Source organism: Rhinolophus hipposideros (assembly GCF_964194185.1).
Source record: "Rhinolophus hipposideros genome assembly, chromosome: 3".
Lineage (NCBI taxonomy): Eukaryota > Metazoa > Chordata > Mammalia > Chiroptera > Rhinolophidae > Rhinolophus > Rhinolophus hipposideros.
Window position 1 is genome coordinate 67,659,783 of NC_138049.1, and position 16,736 is coordinate 67,676,518.

General features: G+C 33.4%; 1 protein-coding gene across 2 annotated transcripts in view; it reads left to right on the plus strand.

Annotated features, from left to right (window-relative positions):
* IBTK (inhibitor of Bruton tyrosine kinase) overlaps positions 1–16,736 on the plus strand; it is an 87,569-nt gene that overhangs the window by 13,485 nt on the left and 57,348 nt on the right. For both annotated transcript variants that reach the window (XM_081044761.1, XM_081044762.1), the window contains exons 3-10: positions 4,293–4,389; positions 5,522–5,646; positions 8,411–8,521; positions 9,516–9,686; positions 11,116–11,233; positions 11,313–11,493; positions 13,682–13,805; positions 15,647–15,824. In XM_081044761.1, the coding sequence (XP_080900887.1) occupies positions 4,293–4,389; positions 5,522–5,646; positions 8,411–8,521; positions 9,516–9,686; positions 11,116–11,233; positions 11,313–11,493; positions 13,682–13,805; positions 15,647–15,824 (1,105 nt within the window). The remainder of the gene's footprint in view (positions 1–4,292; positions 4,390–5,521; positions 5,647–8,410; positions 8,522–9,515; positions 9,687–11,115; positions 11,234–11,312; positions 11,494–13,681; positions 13,806–15,646; positions 15,825–16,736) is intronic.

Consider the following 16,736-nt stretch of genomic DNA (forward strand, 5'->3'; position numbering starts at 1 on the left):
ACAATATCCTAGGGGTTGCCATTCAGGTGTTAGGATTTAGGGCTTCAGTTTGAAATAGCATCTGGCCTGAAGTTTGGACATTTCTTCCTTTTGAGGTTTCATTTCCCTCAGTCATGTTCACCACCTTGGCTAAGAGATGTCAGAAAGTTGTGCCTTGGGCTACCTGCCATTAGCTTGACTGTCTTTTATTGTCATCAGATTCCTGTTGATCAGAGGTAGACATCTAACATCAATGCATTCCATGGATAAAATATTTCCACAGAAATCTTCCATCTGTTTAGTATACTGCGTTCTTCTTTGCTTTGTCCCAGCCTTCATTGATGGGGTGTTCATGTCAGTTCTACTTCAGATGACAACTATAGCTTAAGGTATTATGGATTGGCAGAAAGAGACCATACAGAAATGCACTTTTTTAAATGAATTGTATTTGATAGAAACCTTATAGCTATAAACATTTTAAATTAGGTGCCAAACAAATTGTACAAAAAATATACATCCATACTATCAGTTTCAGATTGCCAAAGATAAAATACCTTAGCAGAAACTTCTTTGCCAAAAGCTAGAGTAAAAACAGCCTATATTATGCTACTTTTCTTTGGCTCATTGAGTCTATGACAGGATACATGGTTCATAAAAGTTTATGCTTGAAGGGTCCTGCTGTATCTGTTGTTGCTATACCATTGTTTTTTTTAAATACTGGTGGTTTGCCTACATTACTAGTCTGGAAAAACTTGCTTTAATATTTCCCCATTTGTAAATGAAAGAACTAACTGAATCATAAGGTTGTGTGGATTAAATGATATACTATTTGTAAAGTATTGGGAACAAAAAAAAATTTTTGAGTTGCCTGAAGTGTACCAGGCAGTAATCTAAGTGCTGGGGATATTGCAGTGAGCAAGACAGACAGAATCCGTTTTTTTGGAGTTTTTATTCTAGTGGGAGGAGAGAGACCAAAACCAAAGAATTAAATAAGCAAATAGGAAAGTGCTTAATAAACGCTAGTGTATTAGAGTTCTGTTTTTCATGCAACAAAAACCAATTATGGTAACCTAAGCAAAAGATATTATTTAGAGGGATATCAGATACCTCACAGAATAGTAGAATGGAGAACCAGGTCATGAACCAGAACAACAACAGTTAACTGTCAAATTATAAATAAGACAAGTCTTCTCAAACTACAATAGAATAACTATAAACAGAATAACTGATGTGAATTTCCCTTGTCCTGTGCCCTTCCCACTAACCCCCACCCCCAGAATAATTAGATAGCAGGACAAGTTGTTTATTAAAAGTATTCCTGGTTTATGATGTTAAAATCATTTCATTTAAATATAAAAGAATTTATTTTTCTGTGTTCTCTAGTAGGAGGGCTTCTAGCCAGTTTATCCAAAAGTACTATCAAAGCTTTAAAGAATAGGCTTGAAAGGAGGGTAGAATAATACATCCCTGTTTTACCCCCACCGGAAATTATGTAGTCTCAAGATATTTTGATCCTGACCTTTTTGGTAGTATGTGAGCAGCAGTAGCCAGAGAGCCACATTAACCTCATTGAACTTTGCTCATAACCAGTTTGGAAAGATTATTGATTGAGCTCCTTCTGCTGAACCACTTCATGTCATCTTGGCCTCACTTCTCTTATCTGGCCACAGCTGTGGTAACCAATTGTGAAAAGGCTTCCAGTACCTTTGTGTAGGTATAACCGCACCTTGTTTCTGGCTTGTACTGCCTGCGTCTTATGCCCATCATTTGGCAAATGCATGACCAGTCAAGAGTACAGGAGCGCTAAAGCCCCAGTAGAGCAACTCTTGGCTAATGAATAATGAAAACTGATGGTAAATATTTCCTTCCCCCTTTTGTCCCTGTTTGGACAGTTATTCTGTGGTACATTTTTATAAGGTTCCCAGATTGTCCTGTCAGGATCGTGCACTACTAGTCTCCTTAACAGTGGTCTGTCTACTCAATAACATCCTTATATTGGTTTTACCTCCTTCCTTGATTTGCTCTCCTGGTCTCTTACCACTGCTTTTTTGGATCTCTTCCCAAGGAAATTTCCTGTAGGCCAGTTTTTATCTTATGCTTTGCTTTTGGGGAAGACAGTCAAAACAAACAGCAGTTTTCTATATTTGTAGCCAGGCATCTACAGTAGTGTTATCAGTGGAATAGATGTGTCTAAAGTCCATTTGCTCCTTGTTGTAGAGCATTGGCATGAAATGCTCAGGCTTATAGACCTGGTATATGCTTAGATGCTACTGTGTTTCCCTGAAAATAAGACCTAGCCGGACAATCAGCTCTAATGCATCTTTTGGAGCAAAAATTGATATAAGATCGGGTCTTGTATGACGGTCTTATAGTAAAATAAGACTGGGTCTTATATTATTTTTGCTCCAAAAGACGCATTAGAGGCTGATGGTCCGGCTAGGTCTTATTTTCAGGGAAACACGGTATAATAAAATAATGAATTCATCTACTGTTTTGGGATTATGTAAAGAGTTTATCTTTAAAGAAATGGGATAGACTACACACTGGTCCTCCTACTACCTTTAGAGTTTAAGATGTGTATATTGAAGTGTCAGAGCCCACCCTATCGAGGGAGCTCTAAAGGCAAAAAAGTGCCCCTAGTCCCAAATGCTGTTGGGGCTACTTAGTTAATGCAAATAGATTTAGTCTTACTATGGTCCAGTTGGTGTAAATAAAGTTTAGGACAAATTGATGATACTTACAAAATATGCTCTCTAGGGATTGAGGTTTCTGGGATCCTATTTGTCAAATTCATAGCTTGGAACACCATCATGGAATCTACCCTTTATCCTGTGAAAAAGGCCAACCTCAGGTCTTCCCACATGGTTTTTTATTATATCTAACTTTTTGAAAGTAGTAGGCAACATACAATTTTATATTTATTAAGATCTTAGATCACTTCTGATTTTTGTTTTACTTGTTTTCTCACTAACTTGAGTATTTTCTATTCATTGACAGTCCTTGTGAAATCAAGTATTATAATCATCTGGAACACAATGAAGTTAGAATTGGTTTTAGTTTATTAGAATCCATTGTTATGAAGTGAGAGGAGATTTCCTTTTTCCTCACAATGAAGTTAGAATTGGTTTTAGTTTATTAGAATCCATTGTTATGAAGTGAGAGATTTCCTTTTTCCTAAGTAACACAGGGTATGACAACATGTCACAGGGTTAAAAAAAAAAAAAACTTCATAGTTCATCTCAGCCTATAACTACCCAGGCAAACTTTGTGGACAGCCAGTGATGACTCGCACTAGTTAAAGTAGAGATAAGTCTGAGTAATTGTTGAGTGTCTTGCTAAACTATCAGCAAATATTCAAAGTTATTCTTGAAAAGGAGTACATTTTATATTTAAAAAAACTAATGAAGTAACAGTAATATGAATTGAACACAGCTCTCTGTTGCCCGTCTCCCCATTATAATTTAAAGACAAAGTGTAGTTATAGGAATAGGGTGTGCTGACTGCCTTAAATAAGTGGGAATGAAAATGTTCTCTTTCATGTTTGAATTGTGCAGATATAAAACTACAGGTTACTTTAAGTTCATCCTTAAAACACACACACACACACACACACACACACACACACACACACACTCTCACACTCATTCACTCTGTAGACTTTTTAAAGATACAGTCTAACTGTATGATTTATAAGAAGCCACAATTAAGCAATGCTATAAAAATTGAAGTTAAAAGATGAAAGGATCACACACAGAACTAAAAATATATAATTGTATTAATGTCAATAATAGATACAATGGAATTCAAACCAAAAAGATACACGACCACATTATATTTATAAACAGTAAATCCTAATATAAGTATTTTGCCATTGCCTTGAAATCTTTGCACTTTTTACCTGGACATGGAGCATTGCTCTTTAAATATAAAAAAGTATATATGTGTGCATACACACTGACACAGACTCAGAGCTAGAACCTTCCCAAGGAGAACTTTCACATCTACTTCATTCTGATTTTAAATGTAACTTATTTTATTTCTTCAAGTTTTCTGGACCATCCTTATTCTACCAAGGATTGGATATTTGACTTCTCTTTATTGTTCTCTTCTGTGTATGTAAAAAAATGGGTGTGGTCATAGGAGGTAATTGTTATTGTTTATTTTTTAATGTATTTATGAGCTTGATCATCTGGCTTTTTGATAAATAAGAAAAATAAATTACTGATTGTAGGTAAATATTAAACTTGTTAAAATATATACATACAAATATATGTATCCACACACACTTTTTTTTGTTTGTTTGTTTGTTTTAGCATGGTGTTAGTCTGTATATTCAAGATAAAGAAGGCTTGTCAGCTTTGGATCTTGTGATGAAGGATAGACCAACTCATGTAGTATTCAAAAGTACTGGTAAGAATATTCCACATATGTATTCCATTAAGGTACAGCTTAGAAAATTTTAATGAAATTTTATTCTTATTAAAATAACTGAGAAAATTTGTGTGTAGATGTCTACAAAATATTTTTACTTTGGTATATATTGGTTGATAATTTTGGTTTTCTATTCAGAACACTTTGATTTATTTTGCATTTTTAAATTTTAATGTATTATGTCTCTAAGAGTAAAATCACAACCAAAGAGGGAAGGCAGATAGAATTTAACTACTATAAAGTCTAATTAATGTGTATCCAGAAGGTAGCATCAGCATTTCAGGTAGAGGGAAAAAGGAAGTGATTCTTCTATCCACACATTCTTTTAGTTCTGCCTATCCCTCCACTTTGTTTGCCCTTGGAACTCTGGAAATGGAAATTGGGGGAAAAAGAGATTTAAATGGCGGCACTCTTGTATTTATTTGTGTACAATTAAATAAATACACAGTTATTTGTATTTAACTGTGATCAAGCTAAATAAGGGCTTATTCTTCATTTTCTTTTCTACCTTGGACACCATATTTCAGGTTACAGTTGTAATGGAATTATATGAGCCTTGCAAAATAAAAAGGAAGATTTATATCATAAACCTAGCTGTGATTAAATTCTATCCCAGTGTAATGGGTACCCTAATTAGTAGGGTGACTTTTGCATTTGTCAAGAGCAAACTATTGAGGGTTAATGTTTCTGTAGGAATAGTAAGTAACATCACATTTGCTTCGTTTAGAACCTTTATATGTATTAATAACATTTTATGTTTAAATAAATATATGTTATTTTCTGTAAACTAAGTGGATATGGCAGGGGATATTTTACCCATTTGGCAGTTAAACTTTAGCTGCTGAAGAAACAAGGAACAAATGTTGTTTACATTGAGACAGGCCTGTGCTGATTTGGATTTTCTGATTTTTTTTTTATTCCTAGAATTATGTTAATAGATTCATAATTTAAAAGGCAGTGCTGGCAGCATCTTTCTAAATATGGTAGTTAAATTAGTTCCTGTAAAGAGTCATATTTGAGGTAAACTGATTAGTGGAGTATATCTATAAATGAACTAAACTGATAATTTGTTTTAAATTATAAAGAGTGTAAAAACTGTTTTTCATTTTAGATCCTACAGATGTCTACACTTGGGGAGATAATACAAATTTCACCCTGGGTCATGGAAGCCAGAATAGCAAACATCATCCAGAATTGGTGGATCTGTTCTCCAGGAGTGGGGTTTATATTAAGCAGGTATTTTGAAGTACAATCTATATACTTTTAGAGGTTAAAAGAACTTTTATATTTTATAGCTCATCTTTTCATTTGGATTATGTTAACTTTGTTGAAGGTATGATAACATGTTTTAATAAAGCAATCAGTCAACAGAACTTTACTAATTCCTAGATTTTGTTAGCCATAATCATATTTAGACTATGAAGTACTATAAACCTGTGACACTTGTCAAGCAGTGTTAGAAAGTAAAAGGCACTATACAGATATCAGTTAATTTTTGAAAGGTAGAAGAACTTCTTTTGATTTTCTAGCTTTTGTGTCCATTTACAAAAATTAAGAGTTCTTAAAAAAAGAAGTTCTTCATGTTGTTTCTCAAGTGAATTCATTGTTGAAACTCAGTGTTACTAGTTTTAGGTAGGTGAATTTAAGGACTCAAATGTAAGTAATTATAAACTTAATTGATATAATTGTAAAGGTTTGATCTTTGGTCTTCTATCATTATGTTGGATATCTTCCACTTCCATGGATTTTACTATTGTTGACATACTCATCTTTTCCCATACCACTGTGTGTGTGTGTGTGTGTGTGTGTGTGTGTGTGTGAGTGTGTTAAACTGAGCTTGAACAGGTCTTCAGAATCTTTCTTAAAATGTTATTCCATGCATCAGCAGCTATTAATGATTGATCAGAGTTGGGCACTTCAGAAAGATATCTGTTTTCCTTTTCTGAGTTAGTATGTGACATAATCAGATTTCATGAACTGAGATTTTTTTCAGGAGCAGGGATTTTACACAATAATGAAGGAATATGGTAGCATTAGGAAACCAGAGGCTGAATGTATCTTCTTGTCCTAAGATATATGTGCTATGGAAAAAATGAGTGTATTCCACTTTGTAGGGTTATGAGTGAAACAGTATACCCAAAGAGAAAGCTACATTTCAGATAAGGCAAGGAAGTGAGAGTATTTGTGAAGAGATTAAGGTTGTAAGAAATTTTACCTATCACAGAATGAGGGTTGAAGCAAGCACTATGAACACGTTTGAGAGGAAGGAAAACAGTGAATATCATTCAGAAAAGAGAAAGCAAATGTATGTGAATATTTACTGAGCACCAATTATATAGATAGCCCTATTAGTCACTGAAAAAGGGCTGATTCTGTAGTGTGTTACCAAATGAATTAACTACCATAGGAAAGAGATTGTTAATATTAGCATAATACATTCCTGAGAAATAAGATGAAAAGCCATGAACAGTTAACTCCTTAAAAAATTTAGAGATTTTAAAGTTGAAGATCTTAAATTCTGGTTTTGGTTGTTTAATATAGTAGAAGCCAGAAATTGTAGAATGGGATTCTAATAGTGAATATAAAATTGAACAAAATGTATTATTTCTGGTTTCATAACATGATATTTTTCTTAAAAATTCTTTGTATTACAAATTTGAGTTTTATTTTTAGACTTTTCAGGTACTTGTGGTATAGCTCAATGAGATAACTTTTTGTGTTACTTAAGATAGGCACATGTATTTATAGAACTCACCAAATGGTTTAATATGTATAAATAGAGCTTACAGTTCAGCTTAAAATTTTCTTATTTTCCAAAGGAACTTGACTTTTTCTGGAAAACAATTCTAGGATTTCTTTATTTCTTAATCAGCTATTTATATCCTAAGTTAGAAATGCTTATAGATGGCATAAGAAATGAAGTGGAAATTATTGTTTTTGTTTTTTAAATTTATTGGGGTGACTAGTAAAAGTACATAGATTTCAAGTGTACAATTCTGTATTACATCATCTATATATCACATTGTGTGCTCACCACCCAGAGTCAGTTCTCCTTCCATCACCATATATTTGGCCCCCTTTACCCTCTTCTACCATCCCCCCTCCTCCCTTACCCTCTGGTAACCACTTAACTGTTGTCTATGTCTATTAGTTTTCGCAAATAATGTTTAAAAATAAGATAAAAAGATTTTTAAATGGTATTAAGGTAAAATAATACACTGCATATTAGATGCATTGAAAAATAGCCAAGTGAGGCCTGGGTTGGATTAAATACATACGTATTTGAAACTGCTGTTGGTTTCCAGTTATTGCCTTTTGCTGATGCAGTTCAATCATTTCAGTATCCTTGTCTTATGGTAAGAGTATGGAAATATGTAAGTGTGTTTGTCAGAGGGCAAGGGGGGGTGGTATTAAGGAGGCAGATAAGGAAGGAAGTGGGGAAGAGAGAAAAACTTGAAAATAAATATGAAATTATTTAAAGCCATATATGATATTAAAGATATATTAGAACAAATTAGAGCTATAAAAAAGACATAGTGTGTACCCGACACTCCCCATGTATAGGTGATGTTCTTGTTTTTGAAAAATATTCTTAAGGCATTTCCACTATTTTCTTTAATAACATATCACTATGTGCTGCTTTTTATGCTTTATATTACATTCTGCTCAGTTATGAAATTTGAAAACAACTGGCCACTACTTTTGAAGACTTAAGGTTTTAATTTTCCTATGTTTAGCCTCCTGTGGGTAACACATGCTTAATTCTTCCTTTGTTCTTTTCCCTATATGTCTGTTTTTAGTTGTTTTAAAATAAAGCATGTATATTTTTAATTTTTATTACAGAAACTTTAAATGTGTTCGAAGAGAGAATTGTATTATGAATTCCCATGATCCCATCATTCGACTCAAACAATTAACACTATTCTACTCTTTCTTTTTTTTATAAAATAAAGGATATTTTATTCAGGAATATTACTAATATTCTTTTTTTTCCTCATAGGTGGTGCTTTGTAAATTTCACTCAGTGTTTCTGTCTCAAAAAGGGCAGGTTTACACCTGTGGTCATGGTCCTGGAGGACGGTTAGGCCATGGAGATGAACAGACATGCTTGGTAATTGAAATGTCATTATACAGTTTAGGTAACTTCAGTAAAATTTTGATAAACTGGAAGCTCCAGTTAACTAAAACCATTTTTTATCCAACTAGAAGGAGAAAATAATAAACCAATTGATAGATTTTTAAAAACTGATTTTCCTGGCATATCATATTCAAAATAAGGATTTAGATATGCAAAATTCTAAAGCATCAAAGAAAAATTATGAAGGGACTACTGGTATATTTATCATCGATAAAATGGTGCTTTAAAAGGAGAACATGCTATAATAATAGCTTCCATTTTTTGAGGGTTTATTGTAATCGAGGAATTGTTCATAAAGCCTTACAACAGCTCTGTGGGGTTATAGGCATTATTATCCTCATTTTATACACAATGACAATAGTAATAATAGCAGTTATTTATTGATTGCTTACTTTGTTCCAGAGATAATTGTGTTTTATACTTACTAGTTCATCTACTAACACCAATCCAATTATTATCTAAAATAGTATTATTTTGTGTTCAGTTGAAGAAAATTAACTACTCAGAGGTTAAGAGATTTGATTGAGATTAAATAGGTAGTAAATGGCAGAATTAAGATTTGAACCTAGGACAGATGACTCCAAAAGAAGTCGTATATTTGGTTACTCACTGATGAGATGCATTGTTTCCTGTATTTTTGTTTATTTCTTCAATATACCAGTGAATACTTTGGCAGAAGAGCTCCCTTTATTCATACCAAACAAATTTGTACTTGGTACATGATAAGGGCTCAAAAATAATTTGTTGAATCAAATTATTTTATTGAAATGTCTTATTGGGATTTTGTATTTTACTCATAAACCAGTGTCCACATCCTATTAAACTCATCTGCCCCTTGCTGAATTGTAGAGTTTATCTACAGTACATATCGCCATGTATCAGTCATGTTTTTTGGACATAGTGTCATCAGATGCTGTTTGTATTTCTAAGTGCTTAATATTATACTGAAGTTAAGTTTACTTTGTAGGTCCCTAGGCTTGTGGAGGGACTGAGTGCTCATAATTGTTCCCAAGTGGCAGCTGCTGAGGACCATACTGTTGCGTTAACTGAAGATGGATGTGTTTACACGTTCGGTCTAAATATTTTTCATCAATTAGGAATCATCCCTCCACTGCCCAATTGTAATGTGCCCAGACAGGTAAACATCTCTTTTTTTAAACAATAAGGTGACTATTTGCTGTAAAACCTGTATAGACAAAAAGATAGAAGGTATTGACAGAGGAACTTATTTTACTTATATTCAGTGGTGTATACTTTATTTTTTACAGGAGAAATTAAGCATAGTACAAATCAGGTTTTGTTTGAAGTAAGAAAGAAAGCACTTGGGAAATTAGGCACTAAACCACCTTAAAATAACGTTTTAAGTATTCATAAGCAGAGAGGGATCCAGATTTTGGGGATATGAGTCCCTCCTTAAGAAAAAACATGAAGTATATAAATCAAAATTGGCTATGCAAGTGAGTCACCCAGCAGCCTTAGCTTATTGGCTTCATTAAAAATCTGCCTCTGCACAAAAGTCACACCTGGCAAGTTGGCATGAAGGGATATAGATCCAAAAGCCACCATTCTTTGTTCTACTTACCCCCTCCCATTTGTATAATCAGAAGCTAGCTTTTGCTCAGCTTCAGAGACCTAGTAACCAAAACTGGGAATGGTGCTCTAAAGTAATGTGTTACTAGAATCATCACCTAGTATAACAAATGTGTTTCAACTCATAAAATTTTGTATTTCAGGAACTAGATGTTTTCACTGGTTTAATTCTCTGGATTTAAAATTAGTAGATACATTATTTTTATTAATAAGCTTTTAAATCCAATGGTTTTCCATTCGGGATGACTAATGAATCAATAGGAATTAACAAAATAATTAGAGATGGTTTCCTATCTGTGGTACCTTTTAGAAGATCCATTTTTTCCACCTGTGGAATTTGTGCATAATTTAATCATTTTATAGACTTCCTTAGGGATGGTAGATTTTCCTCTCATTTTTATTCTCACTGTGTGGCTAACTCAGAGCTCAGGGTTGATAGACATATCTATATTCTCAACTGGAGGCAGTTTTGCCCCCCAGGAGCCATTTGGCCATGTCTAGAGACATTTTCAGATGTCACAACTGGGAGCAGTTGCTACTGACATCTAGTGTGTAGAGTCCAGGGACGTTGCTAAACCTCCAAAATACATAAGACAATCCTCTACAACAAAGTGCCATTAGTGCCACTGTTGAGAGAACCTGGATATGTCAGCTTTAAAAGTAACATTTTATAATAAGAATGAGAATGCCTGTTTTACATATTGCTTGTTAACAAAAGTTCAGCGATTTGGTTTTTGTACTGTGTCAATTTTTTATATGTTAAACCTGCTGACTTAAAGTGGCTGCATCAAATGTCTTGTGTTCTGAGAAGAGTTGGGGTTTTAGTACTGTTGCTGAGATCTATTAGTGACGACTGCCGTTAGCCTTGAAGGGGCACTGGTAGCAAGTATGCCATGTGTTTGCTACTGGATCTTTATAAAAATATACTGGTTCATAGATATACAGTAAACTGCAGTCTTACTTGTCTTTTTGAATAGATGCAGGCAAAATATCTGAAAGGAAGAACTATCATTGGAGTAGCAGCAGGCAAGTTTCATACAGTGCTGTGGACTAGAGACGCTGTTTACACTATGGGACTAAACGGTGGACAACTGGGTAAGAAATCTTTGACAAAATCTAAGAAATAAATTGGATTCTTAAAATGGATATTTTGTGATTTATTTTGTATTTTTAGGTTATTTACTAGATCCTAATGGAGAAAAGTGTGTAACTGCTCCTCGTCAAGTCTCTGCCCTTCATCATAAGGACATCGCCGTGTCTCTAGTTGCTGCAAGTGATGGGGCCACAGTCTGTGTTACTACAAGGGGAGATATTTACTTACTTGCAGACTATCAGTGCAAGAAGATGGCTTCTAAGTACGTGTATTTCTGTGAAACAAATGTAATTTTGATAAGAGTTCAACTTTTCTAGCAAATATCAGTACCAGCTTTATGCTTTGCTGTGAAGTGTCAAATAGAGAAAATGGAATGGGGGTCGAAGTCAGGAGTTTTTGCCTTTTATAATCTTAGTTCTTAGTTTTCTGGCAAGTATCCTGGGAATACACGTAAAAGTTCTTTGTAGTTATAAAACAACATGTCTCAGTTATGATAACACGTACGTGTGGTTAAATGTGACCTATAAGTTGCCCTTTTTTATGTTTCTGTTGTACAGAACTAGATTAATCATAATTCTTTGTGACACAATCATGGTTGGTTCATATGTATGTAGTTTTTTTATATTGTGCATTTATTTAAAAAAACGTTACTCATGTGCCATGAACTGTTTATTCAGTCCAAGTGTTTATACCTAACTGGTATATGTTTTTATCTTTGTGTAGTGTATTGTTATCTGAAAACATGTTTTAGTAGCATGCAGTGAATTAGCAGTTGGTTGGATAATAAAAAAGCCAGTTAAAGCAGGGAATCATAAAAGTAAGGTTTAAGTATGGATGGGTTCACCAGTTGGAGTTCTCTCTCTTTTGTGCATAATCTTGTTTCTTTTCCCCCCTTCTTCCGCCTTTCCCTCACCCCCTCCGCCCTCCGGTTGAAGCCGTTGTTTCTCCGTCTAGTTGTAGGACACAACTCCCTGGCCCATGCTTGTATTATGAGCCTTGCATCCCCCTCCCCCCCCTACCGGCTGAGGCAATCGGTTGTCCCTCAGCTGCTCATGGCAGCTCTCGCTGGCTGCCAGCCACGCACGCTGGCCACTGGCTGCTCATGGCAGCACACGGTAGTCCACGGCAGTTGTGCATAAATCTTATTTGTGTCATGTATAATTTCATTTTGAATGATTTAAGGAGTAAGTGCTTAATAACAATTGTGAAGTAAGTTAAATGCAGAATCCTCTGTATTGCATACATTTTCAATCTTCTATACTTGATTAATCCATATCTGATTTGACAGCAATTTTTTGCTGCTTATATTTATCATGTTGTTCCAAAGTATTCAAATTTTGTAGAAACATTCTTTTCAGACAAATATACTTTATTGGTTTATATAATATTTCTTTGTATTATATAATTATCGTAATGAATACAAGCAGAGAAATACCCCGTTTTCCCGAAAATAAGATGTAGCTGGACAATCAGCTCTAATGCATCTTTTGGAGCAAAAATTAATATAAGAGCCGGTATCATATTATATAGTATATTATATAATATTATATAATGTAATATTATATTTATTATATTAGACTGGTTCTTATATAAGTCCTGGTCTTATAGTAAAATAAGACCAAGTCTTATTTTAATTTTTGCTCCAAAGGACGCATTAGAACTGATTGTCTGGCTAGGTCTTATTTTCAGGGAAATGTGGTAGATCTTTGACCCTGGAAAAGTGTAGCTCAAGTAGTGGATGCAGTATCGTGCAGGAGTTCTAGAGTAGTCATCTAACTTTAAAAGCAATCAGGCATTGAAATTGCAATTGAATGCAGCAAAATGTGCTTTTGCTAATGTAAGTGAGATGGTAATTTCATAAATACATATTTATGAAATTACCATCTCACTTACATTAGCAATAGTATACTGTCTGTGAAGTTATCTCATGAGCAGAAAATGTCAGCTATCAATTGGTTACAACTTACCTTCATTGTATAACAATTGGAAGGTTATCGAATTTAGTTCCTATTTCTTTTACAGAAACATGAGGATGTGAACATACATGTTTCTTAGAACTCACTAGGTTTTTTCTGAGCGTGAAGTGATTTGTGGGATGTTAGGCTTGATTTTAGTTAAGATTTATAAAACTTGCCTTAATAACATTAAATTACATAAATATAAGTTATATCCAAGTTTCACTAAGAAATTTCTTTTGTTGCAGATTATTACAACATAGTAATTTTGAAATGAGAGAAAAATTTAATACAGGCAAAATATCTTAAAGAGAGGACAATCATTGGAGTAGGAGAAACTGAAGAAAGGAGGGACTAAGGATACCAAAGGCTAAACTGTCTTACTTCACCTTTCACAATCATTGCCTTACGTTATTATTTTAATAGTAAATTTTAAAAAATTGAGCATGTGTATTTTAGAGAACATAATTAATCTAGAATTCTTTTTTCACCCAGACAGCTAAACTTGAAAAAGGTTCTTGTATCTGGGGGGCGTGTGGAATACAGGGTTGATCCTGAACCTCTGAAAGAAAATGGGGATGAAAAAATTTGCATTCTTGCAATGGATGGAGCTGGAAGAGTGAGTATATATTTATGTAAAAGTGTAGTGATCTCATTCTCAGTTGATAGCTGTAGAGGACCAGATAATGTGGAAATGTATTTCTATGATGGTCATGATTCCTGTTGACTTTGTTTCCCAACTTATTTTTGGCATCCAATACTAATTAGTATGGAGCTGGTATTTCAAAGAAAGTAAGATGACATTTAACTAACATTGCATAGTACTGCTTTGTTAAACTGTAGTTTAAAATCTCATTTACTGTCCTTAAAATGAAAAAAAATAAAGGATTTTCATGGGTTATTTGATTTGTACACTGAGTGTTGATAAATGGTACTGAATTGCATAGACACAAGATATGTTAAATAACTACTCTTTTAAAACAGTAAAAGCTAAGCAGGCAGTATTGAAAATTTGATCCACAATTGGAAAATTTTCCCCAGGTTTTAAACAAATGCACACACATACTTGCAGAGATTATAACTATCGTGTATAAGAGGTAACGTATTTCTAGATAACTATACAAATAACCTTATCTCTTTGCATTTAAATAAATACTATAGAGTTTTAATTTTATTTCCCTGTGCAAACATATTAGTATATTTCTTTAATAAAATTAATTTAAAAATACATTATACATTAGTGACACTGAAAAAAATTTTACACTGTGACTAGAAAAACATTGTTTTCTGCTTTTTGCTTATAAAATAAAAACATGCACTAAGAATGTTTTTGATGTTATAAAGTGCTATAAAATTTGACATTCTAGAAATTGAAGAATTAAAATCATAAAGCTCTACCTACTGGTACATTACAGGCATAAATCTATTGTTGATTATTTTAATACAAGGAACTATATTTAAGAATTAGAGCTCTAGTTTGTACTAAGGAGGGAAGCATGGGTATTACATAAAACTTGAGTATAAAAAACTTAACATTTGACTTTGGGATGTGCTTCATTTATGTTAATGTGGATCTAGCTTTTACCTCTGAATATTTACTTCCCATAAAATTAAACTTAATATAATAACCAAGTTGTGTAGGAATCAATCAGTAGAGTCGTGTGTGTGAGTGTGTGTGTGTGTGTGTGTGTGTATGTGTGTATGTATGTACATATGTTTTGAGTGACCTTGGCAGATACCATTTTGTGCTTTAGTTTTCTTAATACGGGATTGAACTTTTATAAGTTAGTAATATTAACTTTTCAAATGAAATTTTATTTGGAATGCCAGTCTGTGAAGCAGATAAAAGGTTTACTGCTCTGGATAAAGTTGGATTGGGAAGCTCAGCACCACATCTCTCAACATTTTCTCTATGTTGAGTAGCAGCATTTCATAGAAACACTAAGGTTTTCAGAGGCACTAGGAAGCCGTGGAACTCTATGATGAATTTTCCGTCTCCCAAATTTGTTTTAGTTAAAATTGAGTTATGCATATATCTGTTGTTTTTTTTCTTGAAAGTGAAGGTTGGATTTTCATAGGATAATTTTCATCTTTGTAAACAGATGGTACTACGAGTCTAACATCTAAGTTTTAGCTTTAAGGTTTTTTTGTTTTGTTTTGTTTTTTTGTGGTTTTTTTTTTTTTTAGCAGTGCTAAAAATTACTTAAGAGGAGAGTCTTTGAAGCGTAGGTAATGCTTCATGTTTGCTTGTGTTTTTTTGAAAGACAATTCTTTAAAATAATCTTGACTTTTATAGTGTCTATTTTTTTATGCAGAAGAATGAATGGACATTGAAACATACTAATCAGCTTTTATTTTAGAAATATTATCTCTTGATTTCAATTTTTGGTTATTTCAGATTTTGGTTGTTCAGATGCTATATTGCTGCTTTATATTCTAATGTAATTTGGTTTATTTTAGGTATTTTGCTGGAGGTCAGTCAGCAGTTCTCTGAAGCAGTGTCGATGGGCTTATCCACGCCAAGTCTTCATTTCTGATATTGCTTTAAATAGGAATGAAATTCTATGTGTCACACAGGATGGGGAAGGATTTAGAGGGAAATGGTTTGAAGAAAAAAGAAAGAGTTCTGAAAAGAAAGGTCAGTTCATATATGTAAACGGCACATAAAAGTTCTTTTCAGTTAGCCTTTAATTTCGCAAGTATTTGTTAATAGGTTTAATTGACAAATGTTATGTTTTACCCTTATGACTTGATTTTGTTTTGTGTATGTTGAGGTGAACAGGGAATTCGATCCACTTAAACCTGGAATTTTCAACTTTTTATCAGTCTCAGTGTACCCGGAAGTCATGGTACATTTCCTGCAGTAACAGTGGCTCACTATTGCTGATTGCTGGCTAGCCTTGGCTCTAGGAACAGGGAAGTATAAAGTTAAAGAAAACAAAAGACAAAAAACTTCCTGGATGGTTATGAACCATCTTCTAAGTTCCCTTTTTTTCTCTCTCTCCCCAAATTGAGAATTTAGTAGCTTATGCTGTATTTTTTTTAACATACTTGTATATATAAAATTAGTGTTTTAAAAAGTGCATTTCATGACTTAGAAGAAAAAAAATCACAGGAAGAATAAAGTTTTCATGTTTGTTGAGAATTTTAAAATGGAGAAGTAGTTTTTTTAAACAATTTATGAATAATTGGAGACAAGTTTTATTCATTCCTTGATGAATATAAAAGATAGCATTAAGATGCCACCATTGAAAATAGAAGTTATTCATCATGTAGTTCATTCTTAATTATCTGGTTCTAAATTTATAAACTTGTGGATTACTTACATTTTAGGTTAGCGACTTTTTTCTTTCATCAACAATTAATAATCTGTTGATTTTTCTTCGAGTAAACTACTCATAGGATTCATTTACCTATTTACATCTCATTGCTCCTATCCTAGCCCAAGACACATGGAATACTGAAGAAATAATTTTCTTCTTTTGGTTCTTTTCTTTTTCTCTAGTCTCAAGATTGTCAGAGTGAGCTTTTAAGATCTGATCGTAATATT